The 20,538-nt window shown below is 39.9% G+C and overlaps 1 protein-coding gene across 2 annotated transcripts in view; it reads right to left on the bottom strand.

Annotated features, from left to right (window-relative positions):
• Nucleotides 1-20,538, bottom strand: part of TASOR (transcription activation suppressor) — a 37,611-nt gene that overhangs the window by 13,449 nt on the left and 3,624 nt on the right. For both annotated transcript variants that reach the window (XM_075287886.1, XM_075287887.1), the window contains exons 3-15: nucleotides 20,224-20,316; nucleotides 17,058-17,130; nucleotides 13,107-13,198; nucleotides 12,814-12,969; nucleotides 12,376-12,503; nucleotides 8,409-8,440; nucleotides 7,610-7,715; nucleotides 7,420-7,523; nucleotides 6,338-6,441; nucleotides 5,727-5,799; nucleotides 5,297-5,371; nucleotides 3,844-4,479; nucleotides 332-744 (exon numbers count right to left, since the gene is read on the bottom strand). In XM_075287886.1, the coding sequence (XP_075143987.1) occupies nucleotides 332-744; nucleotides 3,844-4,479; nucleotides 5,297-5,371; nucleotides 5,727-5,799; nucleotides 6,338-6,441; nucleotides 7,420-7,523; nucleotides 7,610-7,715; nucleotides 8,409-8,440; nucleotides 12,376-12,503; nucleotides 12,814-12,969; nucleotides 13,107-13,198; nucleotides 17,058-17,130; nucleotides 20,224-20,316 (2,085 nt within the window). The remainder of the gene's footprint in view (nucleotides 1-331; nucleotides 745-3,843; nucleotides 4,480-5,296; nucleotides 5,372-5,726; nucleotides 5,800-6,337; nucleotides 6,442-7,419; nucleotides 7,524-7,609; nucleotides 7,716-8,408; nucleotides 8,441-12,375; nucleotides 12,504-12,813; nucleotides 12,970-13,106; nucleotides 13,199-17,057; nucleotides 17,131-20,223; nucleotides 20,317-20,538) is intronic.

Raw genomic sequence — 20,538 nt, 5'->3', positions numbered from 1 at the left:
GCAAATGAAGCTCAAGTGCAATAGAAGTGTCAGAGACACCAAAGGCCCCGTCTGTCTCCTCCTTTGAAAGGCCATCTCTTATTCTACAGGTATGAGCTGCTCGTGGACCTTCCAGCTTTCCTAACTAGATCCCTTACAGACACTGACAAGCCGCCACTGCACTCGAATGCATATTTTTAGAAAGAGAATTTTAAAGGAAAAGGTTTATCTGTTGGGTTACCTAAAGGGATGAGGGTCCTTCCCTACACTGACTTGTTTGATATGGAGTTTCCTGATGATAGACTAGAAAATTTCCTAACTGGAAGCCATTAATAGAAATGTATGTAATTACTTGGATAATTTCCTCAGGGGCCAGTAATTCCTCATCCACGACCTCCTTTTCCGTAAAATCATCCTCTATAGGTGATGCTGTAACCGGTGGTGGCGGCACATGATCCATGCTTTGTTCTTGTACATAAGTGTTTTGCTCATAATGTGTAGAATTATCAGCAACACAGTCCGATGCCAATGAAAATGCCATTTTATCCACCTCCTCGTGAGTAGTTTGTTTTTGATCAGGAAACAGATTGTTAATGGAATTAATTATACTCGCTTCTGAAGAGTCTCCAAACTGTTCATTACAATTCTCAGGCTCTGCATTATCTGTTTCCATGTCTGTGTTCTCCTGTCTTAGATCTGTATCTTGTCCACCAAGGGCAGATATTAAAGTGGAAACAGAATGCGATGAATCCACTGCATCCTCACCTATAAGAAAAAAAAAAAACATTATTAGGTTTTACACTTATTAAAGACCAGCAGAGCAAAAGTACATGTACAGAAGATTGCCAGACAATGGACAGCGGGAAACCTGCAAGCAAAATTCTTCTCACGTTGATATGTAAAGCAATACTCCAGAACTAGGAAGATGTATTTGTCTTACATGACCTCAGCAAATTATGGAATAGCAGCAGATAGGTACATAAGCCCGTGTCACTGAAAAACAGCAAAGATCTGCAGCATGGCTTTCATGAGGATACGAAAGGTCTTTTTTAACTCCTTCCCTCCGACGGCATTTTTTGATTTTCATTTTTGACCCACACCTCCTCCCCTTGCAAACAGCAGAACTTTCTTTTTTATTTCTCCGCTCTCAGAGTCATATGAGGTCTTAATGTTTGCAGTTCAAATTTTTCTTGATGATCGTACCATTAATTGCAGGCTGCATAGAGTAACCTGCAAAAGAAAGTCACTGCAGACAGGCCAGAAAGCCTTTACAAGGCTCCCAGCTGTCAAGCCAATGTGACGTCGGCCCTGGAGTTTGCACCAGGTGCCAGTGATCACCAGCAAAATGGCGGCGCCCATGCACCGCCGGGAAACCAGCGCCTCGGTCAGCTTTGATCAAGGCACCAAAAGGGTTAATGCCCATGATCGGTGGAGGCGCATGGTGTCTGCTCTATGATACCCAACTCCTGGGTGGCCTTCACAATTAAAACACCTGACATCCGTCGCACTATTATGGCAGATGTCAGGAAAGGGTTAAATGCAGTTATGAGTATCTCATTTCTACTATGCCAGTAAATAAGAGGTTTTCAATTTAATGGCCACTAGCATACAGGTAAAATAAATAGTACTGCCTGCAAAACATGTCAGGGTGTCATCCGTGCAAACAGACTTTGAATGATCTACACTTGTGGTCCAAGTGTATGGGCCCAATAAAATGAATGGGTCCGTACCACCTGGGAGTATAAAGTCTATGGGCAGTCTGGAAATGGATAATTAAATCTGTACATGATCAAATTGTCCCCAATATGAACACTATATAATCCTAAGAACACTTAAAGGGGCTCTATCACTGGGAAAAGTCATTTTTAACTAATCACATCTTTACATTGCCTTTAGAAGGGCTAATCCACACCTACCTTTAGTATGTAGATTGCCTCAGTGCTAAGTCCGTTTTTATTCATATGTAGAGATGAGCGAGTACTGTTCCGATCAGCCGATCCGAAGAGCACGCTCCATAGAAATGAATGGACGCACCTGGTACTTCCGCTTTGACGTCGGCCAGCCGCTTAACCCCCCGCGTGCCGGCTACGTCCATTCATTTCTATGCGAGCGTGCTGTTCGGATCGGCTGGTCTGAACAGTACTCGCTCATCTCTATTCATATGCTAATTAGATTGGTGCACGATACATCGTGCACTCCTCTCCTATTGTTTCCTATGGGAGGCTGATGATGATGATGACTCAGCTTCCTGTTCGCGCACACACACATAGGAGATAATAGGAGAGACGAGTGCTGCTGGGAACGTCCTGTGATGGCTGGAAGCTCATTAGTATATGAATAAAAACGGACTTATTCAGAAACCACTGAGGCAATTTACATACTAAAGATAGGTGTGAAATAGCATTTCTCAAGGCTATGCAAGGATGTGTTTAGTTAAAAATGACTTTTCCCAGTGATAGAGCGCCCCTTTAAGTTACCCTCTGGAATTGCCCTAAAAGAACTCAGCCTGGGCACCTTCGCTTTTATTAATACTATTACTACAGTTTACACCTGAACCAATTCACTTCATTTCATCCGTTATAGTAGTATATCTGAATATACTGTAAAAGCCTAGTATTTCCTTATAATATTGTCCCACAAAGTTATATACGAATCTGCTCTATAACATGTGGCCTGCAGACTAAACACAATTATATATGTGACAGGTTTCCTTCAAATGAAACCTTTCAGATTCTTTATGTGAGTACCGCATTAAAGGGGTTGTGCCATTAAAGACACAGATCTCCTTACCACTGGATAGAGGATAAGTGTCAGATTGCTAAGGGGACCCAAACACTACATTCTCCAGTGATCATGAGAATGGGAGACCTAGAGTCCCCCTAAACCTTCCTGATGAATGGACTGCCAGTACCCTTGCATGAGTGGTGCTCCATTAACTTCTATGGGGATTTGGACTGGAGATAACAGTATCTGCAGCCCCATAGCAGTGAATGGAGTGCAGTGTATCATAAAAGAGTTAAAGAGGACCTTTCATCAGATCGGACACAGGCAGTTTTATATACTGCTGGAAAGCCGATAGTGCGCTGAATTCAGCGCACTGTCGGCTTTCCCGATCTGTGCCCGGTGTAAAGTGCTATCGGTTCCAGTACCGTAGCGCTTAAGTGTCAGAAGGGCGTTTCTGACACTTAGCCAGGGACGCCCTTCTGCCCAGCAGCGCCTATCGCGCTGCACTGTGGAGCGGGGAGGAACACCCCCTCCCTCTGCTCACACAGCTCGTCCATAGACGAGTATTATCAGGAGCGGGAGGGGGGGGGGGGGGGGGGGGAGAGTTCCTCCCCGCTCACACAGTACAGTGCGATAGGCGCTGCTGGGCAGAAGGGCGTCCCTGGCTAAGTGTCAGAAATGCCCTTCTGACTGTAAAGCCCTACGGTACCGGGACCAATAGCGCTTTACACCGGGCACAGATCGGGAAAGCCGATAGTGCAATTCAGCGCACTGTCAGCTTTCCAGCAGTATATAGAACTGCCTGTGCCCGATCTGATGAAAGGTCCTCTTTAATGCGATGTGAACTCTACAGCAGAGCTGGCACTGCCAAAGACGAGTCTAATGCTATGCTGTCTCTTCCACTGTTCATAAAGTGAAAACGGTCAGAGTTTGCACACAAGGGAACCTGCATATGAACGGAATCTTCTCTGGCCATGCTGCAAAATTTAAGATCCAAGTAAAGGAAAAAAAAAATACTTTGCTTAAAATTATCTTTCACTGAGAAAGATCCCTGAAGAACAACTGGGTTAACCACGTCAGACCGTAACAAATTCAACACACAAGCATAATACTACTGAAGTCAAAATAATCATGACTTACTGCTACAAAGGAAGTTTTCATGTTTCCATTCTGTTTCTGGGCTGTTTTCGCTCACTTTGGGTCCACTGGATGAAGCGGTGTTGGTTTCTGTATTACTGGATGCGTTCTTTTTCATGTAAATGAGGTTAATCAGGCCCTTTAATCTGTCCTGATCGTAATTTCCGTGTTCCGCCAGTCCATCATGGACAACTTCTCTCTTTGTGTTTGTAGTCAGGTCACGATCATCCTCAAGAGGTTCATAATCTGATACTGGGCTGAATTGCTGAACCTTTCGATTCTCCACAATCAGTTCTTGTGCTCTTTTTAAAGGCAAAGTATATGCCTCTGACCCATGGATATAGCTATTTAAAGATGGGTGTATTTGAGTTTTATCTTTAGGAGCAACAAATAAGGTTTTTTTCGAATCCAACCTTTGCTCGTAAGTTCTTAGAACAAATTCTTTGTGTGAATGAGACCCGTCGGCTCGCTGCTTTAAATACAGGCGCACATGTTTCTCCACAACAATGTTGAAGTTATCAGAGGTGTCTGTCTGACTCTTCAAAACAGCATAGTGCAACGCAGAAATAAAAGTCGGCAGTTCAGGTATTATTTCTTGGCTGTCTTGCAAGGGGAACGATGGAGCTTTAAAATAGGATGCTGTGAAAAAAACAAAACACAATATATATAGATATATATCTATCACACAGACACATATACACACACTCACACAGAAAAGGTTTCCAGAAAAGATGTTTTCTGGAAAATAAATATAGCTATGTGCTTCTTTAGTACTTAAAGAACATCTTTCATGTCCTCAGAGAAAGCACTGCCCTTCTGACAGTGGAGGGATATCAGTTGTTAAATTAATGGCACCAATATCGTTAGAACCCCCGCTTATACCGGCAAAGCTCAGTGTGTGCTGAATTCAGGGCTTTCTAACGGTATATAATACCACCCATCTCTGAGGACATGAAAGGTTCTCTTTAAGAGAGGTTTTCCAGGACTTTACAATTGATGGTCTACCCTAAGGTCCTACTTCTAGCAACCCACGCTGATCATCTAATAGGCTATCATTTTAAAGGGGTCTTCCATAACTTTACAAGTTGGAAGACAGCTGCAAAAATGCTACAGTCATACTTACCTAGTCCCGAAACAAATACAGGCAACATATCAACCACAACCTCAAAGAGGATATTATAGAGAAACACTCACCTCTACAAAGACCCTCATGGATCCCCAGAAGAGCAGGAACAGCTACCTATATAACTAGGGGGTCTCAGCTTTTTCCCAGTCCAAGAGTACCAAGTCTCTACAATCTCCCAGGCATACTAATGAAACATTCGGAATGTAATAAAGATGCTGAAGTCTAATACATGTAGGTATAGATCATTAACGGGAAGCAAATTTGATGTCTATGAAGTACAGCAATACATTCAACAATAAAACAATGTACATAATATTTTTTCACACTTACCAGGCAGTAGAGTTTCTCTGGACTGTGGATAAATAAAGAGTGCATGCAGCGGGTAGGACTTCATGCTTTGAGCACCTGAAATGTTAGAACACCATTATAAACTGTATTTTTAGAAGTTTTTTTTAATCAGGCTAAATCAACCCAAAAGCATTCATCTACCTATTCATTTGGCTGATTCTTTGAGTAGCTTAGACTCTGAACGCAGTCGGGAACATGCTCAGCTGCCCTTTCTTTCAAAGTCCTATAAGCCATGACTCTGCAATTAGGGGAGCAGTACCTGTGTTTTCTAGTGATCGATTGGTGGGAGTCTCAGCATTAGGACTAAATTGAGATACAGTAGCATTTATCATCTACTCAGTGGACAGGTGATAAATTGCTTTTGACTGGAATAGTTCTTCAATGTCCTACAGATAAAATAAGATACACTTACCATAGGAAGAGGTTAGGGGAGTCGGGAAATAGAACAGCAAGAAACCTCCATCAGCGAGTAGCTTAACTAATGCCTACAGGGAAGAGAAATGCTCAATGAATTCAGATTGTTTAGATGCATTTATGTATCACATTATCATGAATAACCTAGAAGAGCACTGGAAAAAAAAAAATCATTTTCAGGATAGGAAGAAAATTTGCCGTTTTCCCCAAATTATACTACACAATAAAAGTTCTTTAGGTGCGCAGAAAATCACATATCCCAGGAGCTGAGCGAGTATCAGCTGTTTTACAAAAAATAACCCTAATAAAATGTGATAACTTCAAAAAACTGTGATGCACAAAAAAAAAATTGGACTTTTTTACTGTTAAAGTTATAAATTGAGCATCACTAACCCACAGAATGAAGTTATGTCTTTTACATCATACAGTAAACATCGTAAAAATAAAGTAAAAAATATGTGTTTTTGAATACATACAACATTAACAATTCCATCAAAATTACAACTTGTTTAGCAAAATTGAAGTCTAAGGGGTTAATGAAAAAAAACAAAACAAAAACAAAACTATAAACCTTTTTATTAATATAGCACAAAATCAAGGAAATCTTACCAGTTTTTCTTTCTCCAATTTATGTAATAAACCCTGCAATTCTTTTCCTGTCTTGGTCTTGTTGGTTACTTCATAGAGTCGGCTATAAATTCCACCCTTCAAAACTGAAAATGAAAGTAAAGACAGATGAAAAAAAAAAGTTCACCATAAACACATTCTTAATATAATAATAATAATAATAAATTTTATTTATATAGCGCCAACATATTCCGCAGCGCTGTACAATTTGTAGGGTTCAAATACAGACAGAAAGATACATTACAAAGAAAGTAATTTCACACAATGGGACTGAGGGCCCTGCTCGCAAGAGCTTACAATCTATGAGGTAGAGGGGGTGACACAAGAGGTAGCAGGGGCGGCATTGCTTATGCAGAGGTCAGACCCTTTTGTAATAGAGGTGACTGTCATTACATAAACATAAGACTTTATGAGCCATCGACAGTCGTGTCCTTTAACATGTGGATGGAGCTTGGACCTATGAAGTTAGCATGAGATGACATCATATCATGTGGGGAAATGTGGGGGCGGGGACAGAGGAGGGTTAAGGGTTTACGTTAGACATTGTGATACGCCTGTCTGAAAAGATGCGTCTTTAGTTTGCGTTTGAAACTGTAGAACTTGGTAGTTAATCTGATTGCCCGGGGTAGAGCATTCCAGAGAAGTGGTGCAACTCGGGAGAAGTCTTGTATACGAGCGTGGGAGGTTCTTAGGGTTTGTTCACATCTGCGTTTGGATTCTGTCCGGGGAAGTCCCCCCCTCCCTCCAACCAGAATACCAAATGCAAGTGCTGGTGCAGTAAAAGCACACGGACCCTATAGACTATAATGGAGTCCGAGTGCTTACCACCTGATCTCCGCAGGCATCGTGCGGATACGAAAGTAGTTCACCATCTACTTTCCTGTCTGCATGATACGTGCGGACAGCGCATGGCATTATACTCTATGGGGTCCGTGTGCTTTTACAGCACAGCACTTACAATTGTGTTTGTATTCCGGTCGGGGGTCTCCATGTGGACTCTCGCCGGACGGAATACAAAAGAAGATGTCAACAAGGGCTAAAAGTTACACTAGCTTGAAGCTTACCTTCCTTACACCTGCTATGTGTTTCTTTATAGAACAGCAAGGGTGGAATTCTCTTTTTAATCTGCTCCAGTCGCATGACAAGGTCCAAGTCAATCTTATCAGGCCTAAGGAACACAATGCATTAAATTCATAGCTCATGCAAAGTAAGCATTATCTAGTTTTGGCAAAAAAATAAAATTAGGGAACTCACAGGTTATATGGAAAAAAAGGACCACTTGTAGATTTCAGAGAAGCAAGGCAGAGAAGTTTTCCTTTACTTAAGAGCTGCCCCCTCCATAAAATAAAACTGCTACGGTCTATAAAATAAATAGAAGTATTTATTAATAGTTATTGTAAGATAATTACCATAATAATATACATATTAAACATGTTTCAATGGACCATCCAAAAAAAACATGTAGAGGATAGGAGATGACGAGTGATGGCTGGAGGTCCGAACACTGGGACCCCCAAGTCAATGATGAGAAAGAGGACCCTTAAATGTGGATGGAGTGCATGTGTAGTCACTGCTCAATTCATTTCTATGAAACTGTCAGGATGACCTTCTCGCACAGAAGTGAATTGAGTGGTGGCCAAACATACCCTCTAATACTGCATTCACATGGAGCAGATATAGTAAGCTGCAGGTCCTTGTTATCCCCGACCCCACAAATCAGGAGAAGGGTATTCTGTGAGAAAACCCCTTTGATTCAGTGGCATTTGGCTGCTTCCCCGGGCGGTCCTCTACATATGTGTAGGTGCTACAAAAGTAGGACCCACATCTATCAGACTTTTATGGAGTAAGTGGGAATATCCTTGTAAGAAAACCATCTACTAAAGAATATGGGGCAAACTATGAAATTGCCTCAGATTCCAAACTGGTAACATACCCTTAACACCTGCTGCCTCTCTGCTGGTGATGGCATCTATAGCATATAGGCAGCATATAATAAAATTCCAGGGATGGGAACAGATATATCTTAATTATTAATTTCAAGGCTTATACATACCATTATAATGATCAACACTGACGTTCACTGGCCTGAAAAAAAAAGAAAAAAAAAGAAAAAAAAAAAAAACATTAAAAATTGCTATTGCATTTTCAACTACAGGTTGAGCCCAACGTACAACATATTTGTATCTTGTTTTGGGTTTGTGTGACAAGATAAGAGGGCAGATAAACTAAGTTTGAGAAAGTGTGTACAAAAACTAGAAAATCTTAAACTGTGCCAGATTTTTTGAAAGTCTAGCATGGTGCGAAAAACCTGGAGAACGTTTAGAGAACTTTACACCACTTATGAGTTGGCTTACACTGGGTTCACACAAGAGTTTCCACTACGTTCAGGGATTCCGTTCCCCTCTCCGCATGAAAAGTGCAGAGAGAAAAGTGCTGCAAGTAGCGTTTTTCCCTCTGCATTTTTCACCCATTTCAGGCAAAAACCACACGTACCCCATTATAGTCTAAGTCCGTGGGTTTCTTAAGGTAACTGCTTTTTATGCAGATTAGGTTTTCATTCAGGGAGTCCCAACCTAGCCTTAGTGTCTGCCAAAAAAAAAAAAAAAAAAAAAAAGTGCTGAAATGTTGCTTTTTTTTTTTTTTTTTTAATCACACGTCAGTGCATATTATGTTTGCACCCGTTTTTTGATTTCTCAATAAGCTACAGAAATAGTTAGAAAACACAGAAAATAAGGTGGAAAGCCTGTACTATTTTTGGCGCATTTCCCTCACTAGTTTATCTGCCCTGCCTCTTAAAGTGTAGCCGTCATTTCAGTAACTAATTGTGTACAGCACAGATTAGATGATTTCCATGTGTAATATCGCATTTATTTTGCGGTCCCTGATGATGACAAGCGGCTAGTACTAGTAGGGTTAACAGCATTGCTTCTGTCCCCTGATGTGCAGGAATAGATTAGCAGAGCAGTAAGTGATCCGTGTTAACGCTATAAACAATGTAAAATCTGCACATAGTGGTTTATACTTTTGGACAACTTTCACGCAATAGGGATATTCATCACAAATTGAATTGTATAATGAACTCTGCGATACAAGATGCTTACTGAGGCAGACTGCTTATGCAAACAGTCTACAAAAATATGCAAAGAATTCAAACCTCGTGTAAAATGTCTATGTTCAATGGCATGTGTTAGACAGAAAGAAGATTTTTGCATGGAAAATGGAACCAAAATAAGAGTCCCCCTCCATTTTCCAATTCTATAACCTGTAAAGAACTTAAAGAGGACCTTTTATGTCCTCAGACAAGGGTAAGGAACGACCCCTCTGACAGTAAAGAGCTATGGACAGTACTGTCAGGAGAGGTGTTCCTTTCAGCCAGCTAGACTGTCAAGAACGCCCTTCTGACGGTGAAGAGATATCAGTAAGGGCACCAATATCTCTTGCATCGGGGAACATAACAGGAAAGTCGACAAGAGTGCTGAATTCAGCGCACTGACAGCTTTCTAGCGGTATAGAAAAACACAGGCCATAAAAGGTCCTCTTTAAGGTAAATCAGTGCTGATAATTTGAGCAACAACCACCTGACGGAGTTGGTAACACCCAGTTGCCTATTTATTCTTTTTCAGGAGAGGGAACAAACGTGTCAGGAGAGGTGAAGGATCTCTTTAAAGGTAACCCGCCGCCGCTGCCAACACTTATATGCTTTTGTAGGAAGAGTTAGTGGCAAAGTGCAAGCTTGCTGTTAAAAAAAAAAATTAAAAAAAAAAAAAAATTTTTTAAAAAGGGATCTGTTAATCTATATGCAAATGAGTGGCTCAGTGCTCTCACGGTGTAGCCATGTCAATTTTTACGGGTGCCCTGGCAAGAACGGCCACAACCTACTTGCACCGTCAGCTATTTTGAATACGGATTAAAAGGTTGATTTTTCTTGGCAACAACACTGAACTTTAACACAAAAAGGTATCTTCAATATGACAATACCAGTCCCTACAACAGCATATAACTAGCTAAGGAGCAATTCTGATGGAAATAAGATTTCTGTATCAAGATCATTGTGGTGACTAAGTATTGAGAAAAAATGCCTACTGACAAAATTGCTCCAGTCAGTAAGGCATTTATTACACATTACTCTTTAAAAAGAACACCTTTCACGTCCTCCGACACCGGCGGTATTATATACTGCAAGTTCACATGGGGATTTTTGGACCGGATTTTGACGCGGAGGCTGCTTCAGAATCCGGTCCAAAAAACGGCTAGCTGCGACTGGATGCTGATGCAGTGCACTGGCACCCAGTCGCATCATTCCACTCCGGATTAGGCCTCAATGAATGGGTCTAGTCGGGAGGGGAGTGTCGCGTCACAGACACCGTTGCGGATTCAGCCACGGAATCTACAGCAAGAATGGTCATGTCGCTTTTTTCCACTACTAGGTAGCAGAAAAAAAAAAAAAAAAAAAAAAAAAAAAAAAGAAGAGCGGCTCCCACTGAAGTCAAAGGGAGACTGTTTTGGCAGCGGATTTTGAGGCGGATTCTGTGTCAAAATCTGCAGCCAAAAAAACTCTGTGTGAACTTACCCTTAGGAAGCTGACTGTGTGCTGAATTCAGCACACTGTCAGCTTTGCCAGTATGCGCTTGGGTGCCAGAGATATCGGTATTGTTAGCTTTGGCACAGACATCCCTTCACTGATTGACGAATGGCTCTTACAGTTTAGAGTGTTATAGTTGCCATTTCACTGATTCCAGCACAGTTGGTATTTTCTCTCTAGCCCCCACCATTCTTGAGCAATTTGTGCAGATTGTTTTGGTGCCTGATGTGCTATTTAAGCTCTGTAATGTCAGAAGGGCGGAGTTAGGTTGAGGGACGAGGGAGTTCGGCGGGACTTCAGAGCTCCATGGAGAGGCAATCAGAACCACACCCCTTTTCTGCCTGACACCGCCCTTCTAACAGTACAGAGCCTAAATAGCATTATCAGGAACCAAAACTAACAGCACTGATTGCTCACGAACAGTGGTATTGGTAGATAAACAATCATATGGGATTACACTCAAGATCAGACATGAACTGGAATAAGGATAGTGTGAAATGTACAAACTTTATTAAAATGTGTTCAAGTGTGGTACAAGTGCTTGGTGCTACGGTAAACATCAGTCAAGTATCCTGGTTAGACTCAGGGCAGCGATTAGATGAGCCCCTGCTCATTTTCTTTCACCTTTCGTAGGAAAAATCCTTTATGTGGTAGTAAATATAATGTTATTTTTAAGAGAATGATGCATAATAAAAGGTTTAGGTATCATATCCTTGGGGGAAGTGTCAATGGAAGGCTATACTATTATGTTTGCAATATTTCCGTGGCTGGCTTCCATGTCCCTTCCGACACTGAAAGAGAGAGCTACAATTTGTTTCTTGCTTTATAGTGGACCTTTCACCACCTTCACCAAATTCTCAGCATCTGTTAATGACACCACTCCACTCATTCCAGTTCAAATGAAATTTCTTCTCCAGCCCCACTGTTCCCGAACAACAAGTGCAGATCGTTTTGGTGCCGGTATTTGCTATTTAAGCTCTGTAATGTCAGGAGGGCGGTGTCAGGCAGGGGGCGTGATTCAGAGCTCCAATCAGAAGCAGACAGTGTCAGAACTCAGAGTCACACCAATTATCACCTCCTACCTGACATTGCCCTCCTGATAGTACAGAGTCTAAAAAGCATATCAGGCATCAAAAATGACAACAATGATTGCTAGGGAATGGCGCAGAGTCCAAGAAAAGATTCCAACTGTGCCAGAATCGGTGAAGCAGCAGCTATTACTAAATAACTGGACTTGTTAGAGGAGGTGAAAGGTCCTTTAAATGTATTCTATCATGTGGCAACACTCACTTGAAGTCAGGATGTATGTCATCAATACCATACAGGTCTTTACATGAAATCTCGTTTTTCAAGCAGAAGTATGTTGTCCATTAGATCACAGCCTTCATGAAAAGTTTTATCATCAATCTTTGAGTTAAAAATGTATATAGCTACTAACCCTGAAAGAGGTGAAGATGGTCTTCTTGGTTTCTGATCCGTTTTGTACCCAAATGACATAACCGCATATGGACATACATGTCGAGGTCTCTTGAGAATCTCATCAAATCCGTACTCATAAAGATAATACTAAAGGCAAGAAAAACATTTTACATTATAAATATAAACAATTTATATAATTTGGTTCTAAGATAAAAGATGAAATTGACACTAAGCAAAACAGGACAAGAAAAGAGTCAAATGTGCTGCTTCTAAGGAATCGTTCACACAGATTTAGTGACAGGTTTTGAAGCTATTTTGCTAAACCAAAACAATCCTGGAAAACAAGGCAGAATAAAATGCCTTTCTTTTATAATTAGATTTAAGATTAAGACTTAGAATTAAAAAAAAAAAAATCATCTAATGATTTTAAGTGAAAATGTACAGAGATAAGCACTACCTGAGTCCGTTCAAATGCCCTGTAGGACAGCAAAGAAGTAACAGCATTTATGTTCTTTAACACATGACACTCATGTTTAGGTGCTGGATCCAGAATAGTATTGCCAAAAGACTCCTGGCTATTCCTAAAGTTATCATAAACTGGCTTCATTTTACCCTATAAAACAAAATGCAATATAAACCAGGTTACATTTTCAACCTAAATGGTAATTTCATAATTCAATAATTTGTACACTATGACAGGTGTTGATATGAACCCCTAAAACTCCTCTATATCAGATGATAAAATATTACCTTTATTATTTTAAATATTAGAACACACCCAGTTGTTCCTCCATCTAAAGGATTGGCCTGCAATAAATCTGCAAACTTGGACAGGTACACACCTATGAGAAAAGAAACGAAGAACCCACAAGGGTTAAAAATAAACGAACATCTTTTTTGTGCACCACTTATCTTGTATTTTAGGACAAGGATAAAATAGTAGAAAATATTCAGTCCTACATATACAGCAAAACCTAAGTCTAATAATACTCACAACCTAAATGAAATTCAAGCTATGGGCTTCATAGTATAGTGGAATACCAATATAAAAAGGTAGCTATTAAAGAAAACAGATCTTGCTGCGTTTTAATGTCATATAACAGACCAGAATCTGCTAGCTTGGTATAATACCAAATATAAACTCAGTTTCACTAACCCTCTCCCCACTCCTTCCTCACTTCCCTCCCATATGCCCGCTTCCTGCCTCTCTAAATATCCCACCCATTCCCTATCTATTCAGCCCAACTCCTAACCCATATTAAATACTTACCTCTCAATACTTCTTCCGGCGAGACGGCTCCTCCTCCTGTAATATAGGCGGGTCATCGATGCCAACTACAGGCAGACGAAGTCGCGGGAAGAGACTAGTCCATTATAAGTGCTCCCTAATTTTGCCCTCAGATATAACTGACTGTCCTTATGCTGTTTTCCTTAGACACGTCTAGTAGGACTTAAGATTGTTCATTCCACTTGTCCTTTAGAGTATCTCTACATCTGCCTCACATCTCACCTCATATAGCGATTGAATTTATTAGAACATTAAGCTGGCATATCAGGGTACAACCCACTACTGAAACTAGCACTGGCCACTTTTGCTTAAAATACATTTTTTGAACTCGGACTCTTCAAAACATGACAACTACCACAGTTGCCATGCCATTGGCAACACAATAAAGTGCCCATAGACCTTCAATAACTATTGATTAATAACCACGTAAACATGCATGCTGGACTCGGGATGTAGAAATTCCACATGGCCAATCCATTTTATTAACTGACATCAATGGTGAGGGGAGAGTCATCTAACCTCTGCCTTAACACGCATACATTTGATACGTTTTGGGAGAGGCTGTCTGATACAGCCAGCCATACTTGTTCTATTTTGGGGAAAGGGCAAAGCTTTTTGCAAGAGATATGGTGGGGAATATTTAAAGTGCCATCAAATCTGTGATTTATGACTATTTACCACTAATATAATTGAAGTGCTGTATTTGCACAAGCCTTACCACTTTTAGAAAGTGCCTGTGATTAGATCATCAACATGTACAGCTTTCATAGCGATGCAGCAGAATACCACAGGGCTACCATAGATTTGCTCCTAGGCACAAGGCTGCTAAGAGGCAGTGCCCAATTCAAGGGCTGTGCCTCATCATGAAGTAAGGGTGCTCTCCATTGGTGCAGGTGACCTCAAGACTGGCATAAAATATGTTGGTGTTGATAAGGGATGTAGCATCACAATCTTGGTTGTGGAATTGGGACCAATTTCAAATAGAGTCAGAAAGAAACAAAAAAATTAAACAGACACAAAATCAAAAAATCTTTGTTAAGCATTTATATTGTATAATTAGAGGTATTTTTTTCTTTCAAAGGAAAATTATATATATATATATATATATATATATATATATATATATATATATATATATATATTCCTATTTTTTTTTTTTTTTTTATTAATTACTGCTTGTGACTGACCATGGCTTTCAAGCATTTATGAAAGGAGTCTGAATCGGACTGTGGGAAAAATAGAGATTCGCCTAAAAACTTTACAGCCTTGGCCTTCATCCTCCCTGTTTAATCTCATAATTTGCTGAACTTAAAGTGTGCATGGAGAAGGTCATGGAGTAGCATTTGTGTCCAGCATGTCATCCTTGACAGATGAAGGGGCTAGTGGAATGTTGGGTGGAGGTAGAAGAAGTCTCGTTACCAACAACACGTCATTGTAGCCAAACTTAGGGCTATGGTCAAACAAGGAACGATCCGGAGTACATGGAAGGATCGTACCTACACTTTTCCTTATGGGGAAAAAAAACTTGGATGAGGGTAAAGCGTCCTCAGCCTTTATAAGCAGGCTTTGGTAACATGGGGTAGAGCATTAACTCCACCTTCATACCAGCTCTCACTCTCTTCATTTTGACACTTGATATTTGTCATGCATATTCTATGTTCTTTTACCTTTAACTTTTGGACTGTAACCTATATATTCGTTTGAATTAAACCTTCGTTTGCTGTTTTAACTACAAATTGGATTGGACTCCAGCTGCTTCTTGGTATCACCGAAGTACACCTCTTGTCTCATCAGTCAAATGGTGTGGGACGTTATTTAACACTCCCCCATAGTCTCCTATAGCAAGCAATAAAAAGTTTTCTGAACATCATGCAACGTGGTTATCGTGAAGCAGGCGTCAAGACCAGACTATATGACTCAAAAAAAAATAAAAAGTGTAAATTTTGAAAATTTTATTCAGAAACGAATTTATTGCTCAAAGCACCTCAAGGTTATATTCTATAGAAAACGATAAGGGGCAATCCTAACTCTAGATTTGTGGCTTAAGCTAAATGAATTGTTTTAGCCAATATACTGCTCTAATCCATCTTGCTCTGTTTGTCAGATACAGCTAAATCTCTCTTATGGGGCAGTTACAGCTGGTTACTTAGGTTACAGACCTGCTTTCAGGATGGGATGAGGACTCAGTCCCCACTCCCTGGCCATTTATATTCTCTTCCTGTTTCCACATACCGCCTTCAGTTTTTGCACCCTGATAAGGGCTAGTAACATTTCTTGATCAGTGTTTATGTGTAGGTAAATCCAGAGATAAGTTTACAAAAAGGACCAGCTGTGTGCTGAAAAGAGCTGAATACCAGGACATGGAGGGCAGAGGAGGCAAGAGAGCTCCTTTAAACATTGTTTTACCGTATTTTTCGAACTATAAGACGCACTTTTTTTCCCCAAAAGTTTTGGGGAAAAGAAGGGTGCGTCTTATAGTCTGAAGGTGGAACCTGGCATCCGCTGTAATAGAGAGGCGGAAGCCGGCAAGTGATAGACGCCATTACAGGTGCCGGGGCCTGAGACATCGCTGCGCTCCTCTGCCCTGCATGAAGCCAGCAGCGGGAGGAGTGATGCTACTCCGCTCCTCCGTGCCCCCGCCGCTGGCTTCATGCAGGGCAGAGGATCGTAGCGATGTCTCAGGCCCCGGCGTCTATCCCTCCCCGGCATCCGCCTCTCTAGTACAGCGGATGCCGGGTCAGTATCCGTGGCCCCTTCTCCCCCGGGGCCGGTCCCCACCGGCCCCGTACCTGTAAAGTTGCAGGCCGGCTCCTGCGCGGCGATATCGCAGGAGCCGACCTGTTCGGTTGACAGCCGGGAGCCTAATGAGGCTCCCGGGTCTGTCACTGCTATATATTAGTATTGCGGCTGGTCTTTATGACCAGCCGTAATACTAATAGACAGAATGTCCCATAGACGGCAATACAGTTGTATTGCCGTCTATGGGACTTGCGATCAAGTGACCGCAGGTTCAAGCCCCTGGGGGGGAATAAAATAGTAAAAAAAAAAAAAAAAAAAAAAAAAAAAAAAAAAAAAAAAAGCTTTAAAAATATGAAATAAATAAAAGTTCTAAATCTATTTCTAAATAGATATCCCCCAAAATGGTATAACTAAAAAGTACAGCTGGCCCCGCAAAAAAAACGCTCTATGCATCCCCGTACAGCTGCAGGGTCACCTGTCAATGTGGCCTTGCAGCTGTTGCAAAACTACAACTCCCATATATTAAATATTTTACCAGTTTTTGCTTCAAAATTTTTTTTCCCTATTTTCCTCCTCTAAAACCTAGGTGCGTCTTATAGTCCGAAAAATACGGTAGTTCCTAAAAAAAAATACCAATGAAATCACTTCATGGACAAAATTCTAGAAATACTTACCCATTGAGGGCTTGCCAAGTGTGGTTAATCGGGAGTGTCCCACATGTAGCCCTTTCTCACTTATACTGTGCACCTAGAATTGAAGGCATGTCAGTCAATAATTTATAGGGTATCAAAAGAACTTTCAAGGGAAAAAGAAAAATGATGAATGGAAGCTACAACAAAACTGTAGACTGGGGTTAGTCCTGCGGAATAATCAACTGCATCATTTATACGAATTGAATAGGTTGGGAAATCCATTTTAAAATGCTCTTAAAAGAAACGCACAATTCAGAAACAAAACCTAAAGTGCGGAAGAAATATAGCAACCCTCTATGTCAAGTCTGAAAAAAATGTTCTTTCTGATACTGACAAACAGTCCTTTATAAAAATCCTTCAAATAAAGATGATAATCCCCTGAGGGACTGCTTCATCTTCAGTCACAGACTGCCAAATGGGTCGGGGCTTAGTGTTCCTTTATCAAATTCTGCATTTAAAAGGGATCCACAATTTACACCCTTCATATATTACCTACTCTGTAGAACATATATGAAGAGTTTTTTTGCTCTAGAGAAGTCAGGAATCGTCAGTATCAGGTGCAACAAGGAAATAATATCCCTGTGAAGCACACAGTGAATGTAAAGGTTGTTTTTTTTATTATTATTATTTCCAGAAGTTTTAGACTTTGATCCATGAGTTCTGTCCAGTTAAGATCATTCAGAATAAAATGAGACTATTTTGCAGAATGAATAGGATTGGCTCTCACAGGAACCAAGTCAACAGTTGGTTAGAGAGAGATCTCCATTGAACCCCTTGTGTCATTGCTTTCTGTCTTACCCCTGTAGGCATCAACTATGCAAATGGAGTAATTGCTAATCATAATCTGAATCCTGCAGTTAAGGAAGGTTCTCCAAGATTTCATAAATTTTGCAGCAATCATAAATGATTTAATTCTTCTTTTGTGATTCAGATGATTTCATTCTACCATTTTTGTTTTTTCATAGATGATATGTCTCCTACTCCTATCTGTACCTCATGCGTAAAGTAAAATGCACTGTAAGGTAGATTATCGACTGGTTATCGATTTATCCGATAATTTATGCGGAATGCCTTACACTACATACATACACTGCCTTAACCTACATCAGGAACAGCCACTATAATGATCATTCTAAATAAAATGTTGTCAGGGACAAGAGATGACATTCAGTAGTTCTTAAACCGTTATGAAAATGGGAGATCGAGGAGCAATACGGTGGCTCAGTGATTAGCGCTGAGCCCAGAGTCCTGGGTTCGAATCCCACCAAGAACAACATCTTCAAGGAGTTTGTATGTTCTCCCCGTGTTTGCGAGGATTTCTTCCCATTCTATAAAGACATACTGATAGGAAAAAAAAATGTACATTGTGATCCCTATATGGGGCTCACAATCTACATTTAGAAAAAAAACATCACATTTTTTGCAACGTGTCATGACAATCGCAATTAACAGAATGTCTGATGTTTAGGCTACATCCCTTTCATGTGCACAGGTACATATCTATTCTATCACACTGGGACAATTGTAACATTTGATCAATTGAGAAAGAATTTATCCTACTAAAGTATTTTGTGAAAGTTGTGAGCATAATCAATCTTACAGTTTACTTGAGATTGAGATGGAAAAAAATGATATTGGAAAAAAAAATAAAATCCAGCAATGCATTTCAGACCCTTATTTTATAATTGTCATTTGGAAGAGGCTACTAAAATTAAGGATAGAAATGTCCAGTTTATTGTAAGGTTCGAAAAAAACATTATTTCCATGATTATTGCATATTAAAGGACATGGATGTTTGTATGGGCTATATAGATTTCTATTGAGAGCTTTGTTTAGATCTACAGGTGACACATGCAAACGATGCCACCAAGGAAAAGAGAGGTTTCACATGTTTATACACAAATCGGTGATGAAGCTGTCCAAAATCAGAAATGTAGGGGCCAAGTCTAGGATTTATTTTTTGATGCATCGAAAAAGATTGGGGATTATAGGTGTGAATGGGATATAGACCATTTATATTTTACGCCAAAAATCTCGGTAAAACTAAATAAAATTACATTTCTTTCAACAAGTGTGGTAGATACGCTGATATTTTTGTGATTACTCTGGTGATTTCTACAGAAAAAATATAGGGGGTTGCTAGATAGAAAAAAATAAATCAGATCTCGGATAAGGTGTAATGCTCAAAGAGCAACAAATTTCACTTTAAGCAGGATAGTAATTTGCATTATCAAAAAAGTGTAAGTCAAAAAAATGTAAAAATAAAATGGACTGAGAATGAAAAAAAAATTCCTAGTTTCAAAATTGGTGATAAAAGCAGATTATCTTCACTTCATGACATCAGTTTCCTAGTTGCAGAGAAATCCAGGTGCATATCTGATATCTTTCAACATGTGAATTTTTTTTTATTTTTATTAATTCATACTTTAGTCCTTGGATGCGTAGATTTCATGTTGTGTTTCCATTACAGTTTGGAACTGTATATTCAAGTCATGGCAATCTTTCAATCCTTTAAAAGCCATGTAAGTAGTAATTCCATTTCGGTTAACACAGAAATTAATGTATATTCAAAAATTATGAGTAGTTAAAAACAAAAAAATTGCTGGTTTGTAGAGGGGGAAAAAAAAAAAAACTTAAGCCGTTTCCATATCCTAAAAAGAATCGAACACAAGTAGTAAAAACATAACAGAAAGCAGATGTAAAAATGGAATGCCAAGAAGCCACATTGATTCAGGGCAGGAAAATTGTCCCAACGCCTTATCAATTATGATATTACCCAAAACAAAAATGACAAAAAATAAAGTTCTTCCAAGCTTCACGTTTCAATTTTAGTTTTAACTGGGTGAGGATTATCATTCTGACCGATTCTCCAAAAATACACGGAGTCATGTACCATGTCAAATAAGACCAAGCTAATACGCCAAAAAGTGGATGGGGAGAATAAAAAAAATCCAATTTTAGCACAATACAAGGGCTCCAAGATTACATTCAGATAATTTACCAAGCAGGAATAACTGGAGAATTAACACTGAACGATATTTTAGAGAGAGACTTTAGTAGTGTTGCGTCGAGGTCTTTCCTTTAAATATGCGTTGCTAAAATAGAAAAATTCATGAACACTGTTAGCAAACGCACTGGACTTTCTTACCTGTTCTTCATCTACCAAAAGAAAAGCATAAGATTCGACAAGCTCTTTTTCAGATCGACCGTCAAATTTCAATTGTCTTCTTTTTTCAGTGAACTAAGGAAAACAAAAAAGAAAGTATGGAATTTGGGTAAGGATTGAAAAAAAAATATCCAGACTTTCTTCATCTTAAATAATATATTAAGCCCACACAAGTGAATATTGTGTTAACTAGGATGGGTGCCAACTAGGAAGTCTGTGCAACACAGTACACAATTTTGGCAGAGTTAAAAAATTTACTAGTTTTACTTTAGAAGGCGTTTCATCAGCTTCATTACA

The sequence above is a fragment of the Leptodactylus fuscus genome, chromosome 9 (genome assembly GCF_031893055.1).
Source record: "Leptodactylus fuscus isolate aLepFus1 chromosome 9, aLepFus1.hap2, whole genome shotgun sequence".
NCBI lineage: Eukaryota > Metazoa > Chordata > Amphibia > Anura > Leptodactylidae > Leptodactylus > Leptodactylus fuscus.
Note: the sequence above shows the minus strand (reverse complement) of the source record. Positions and strands in the feature narration are given on the sequence as shown.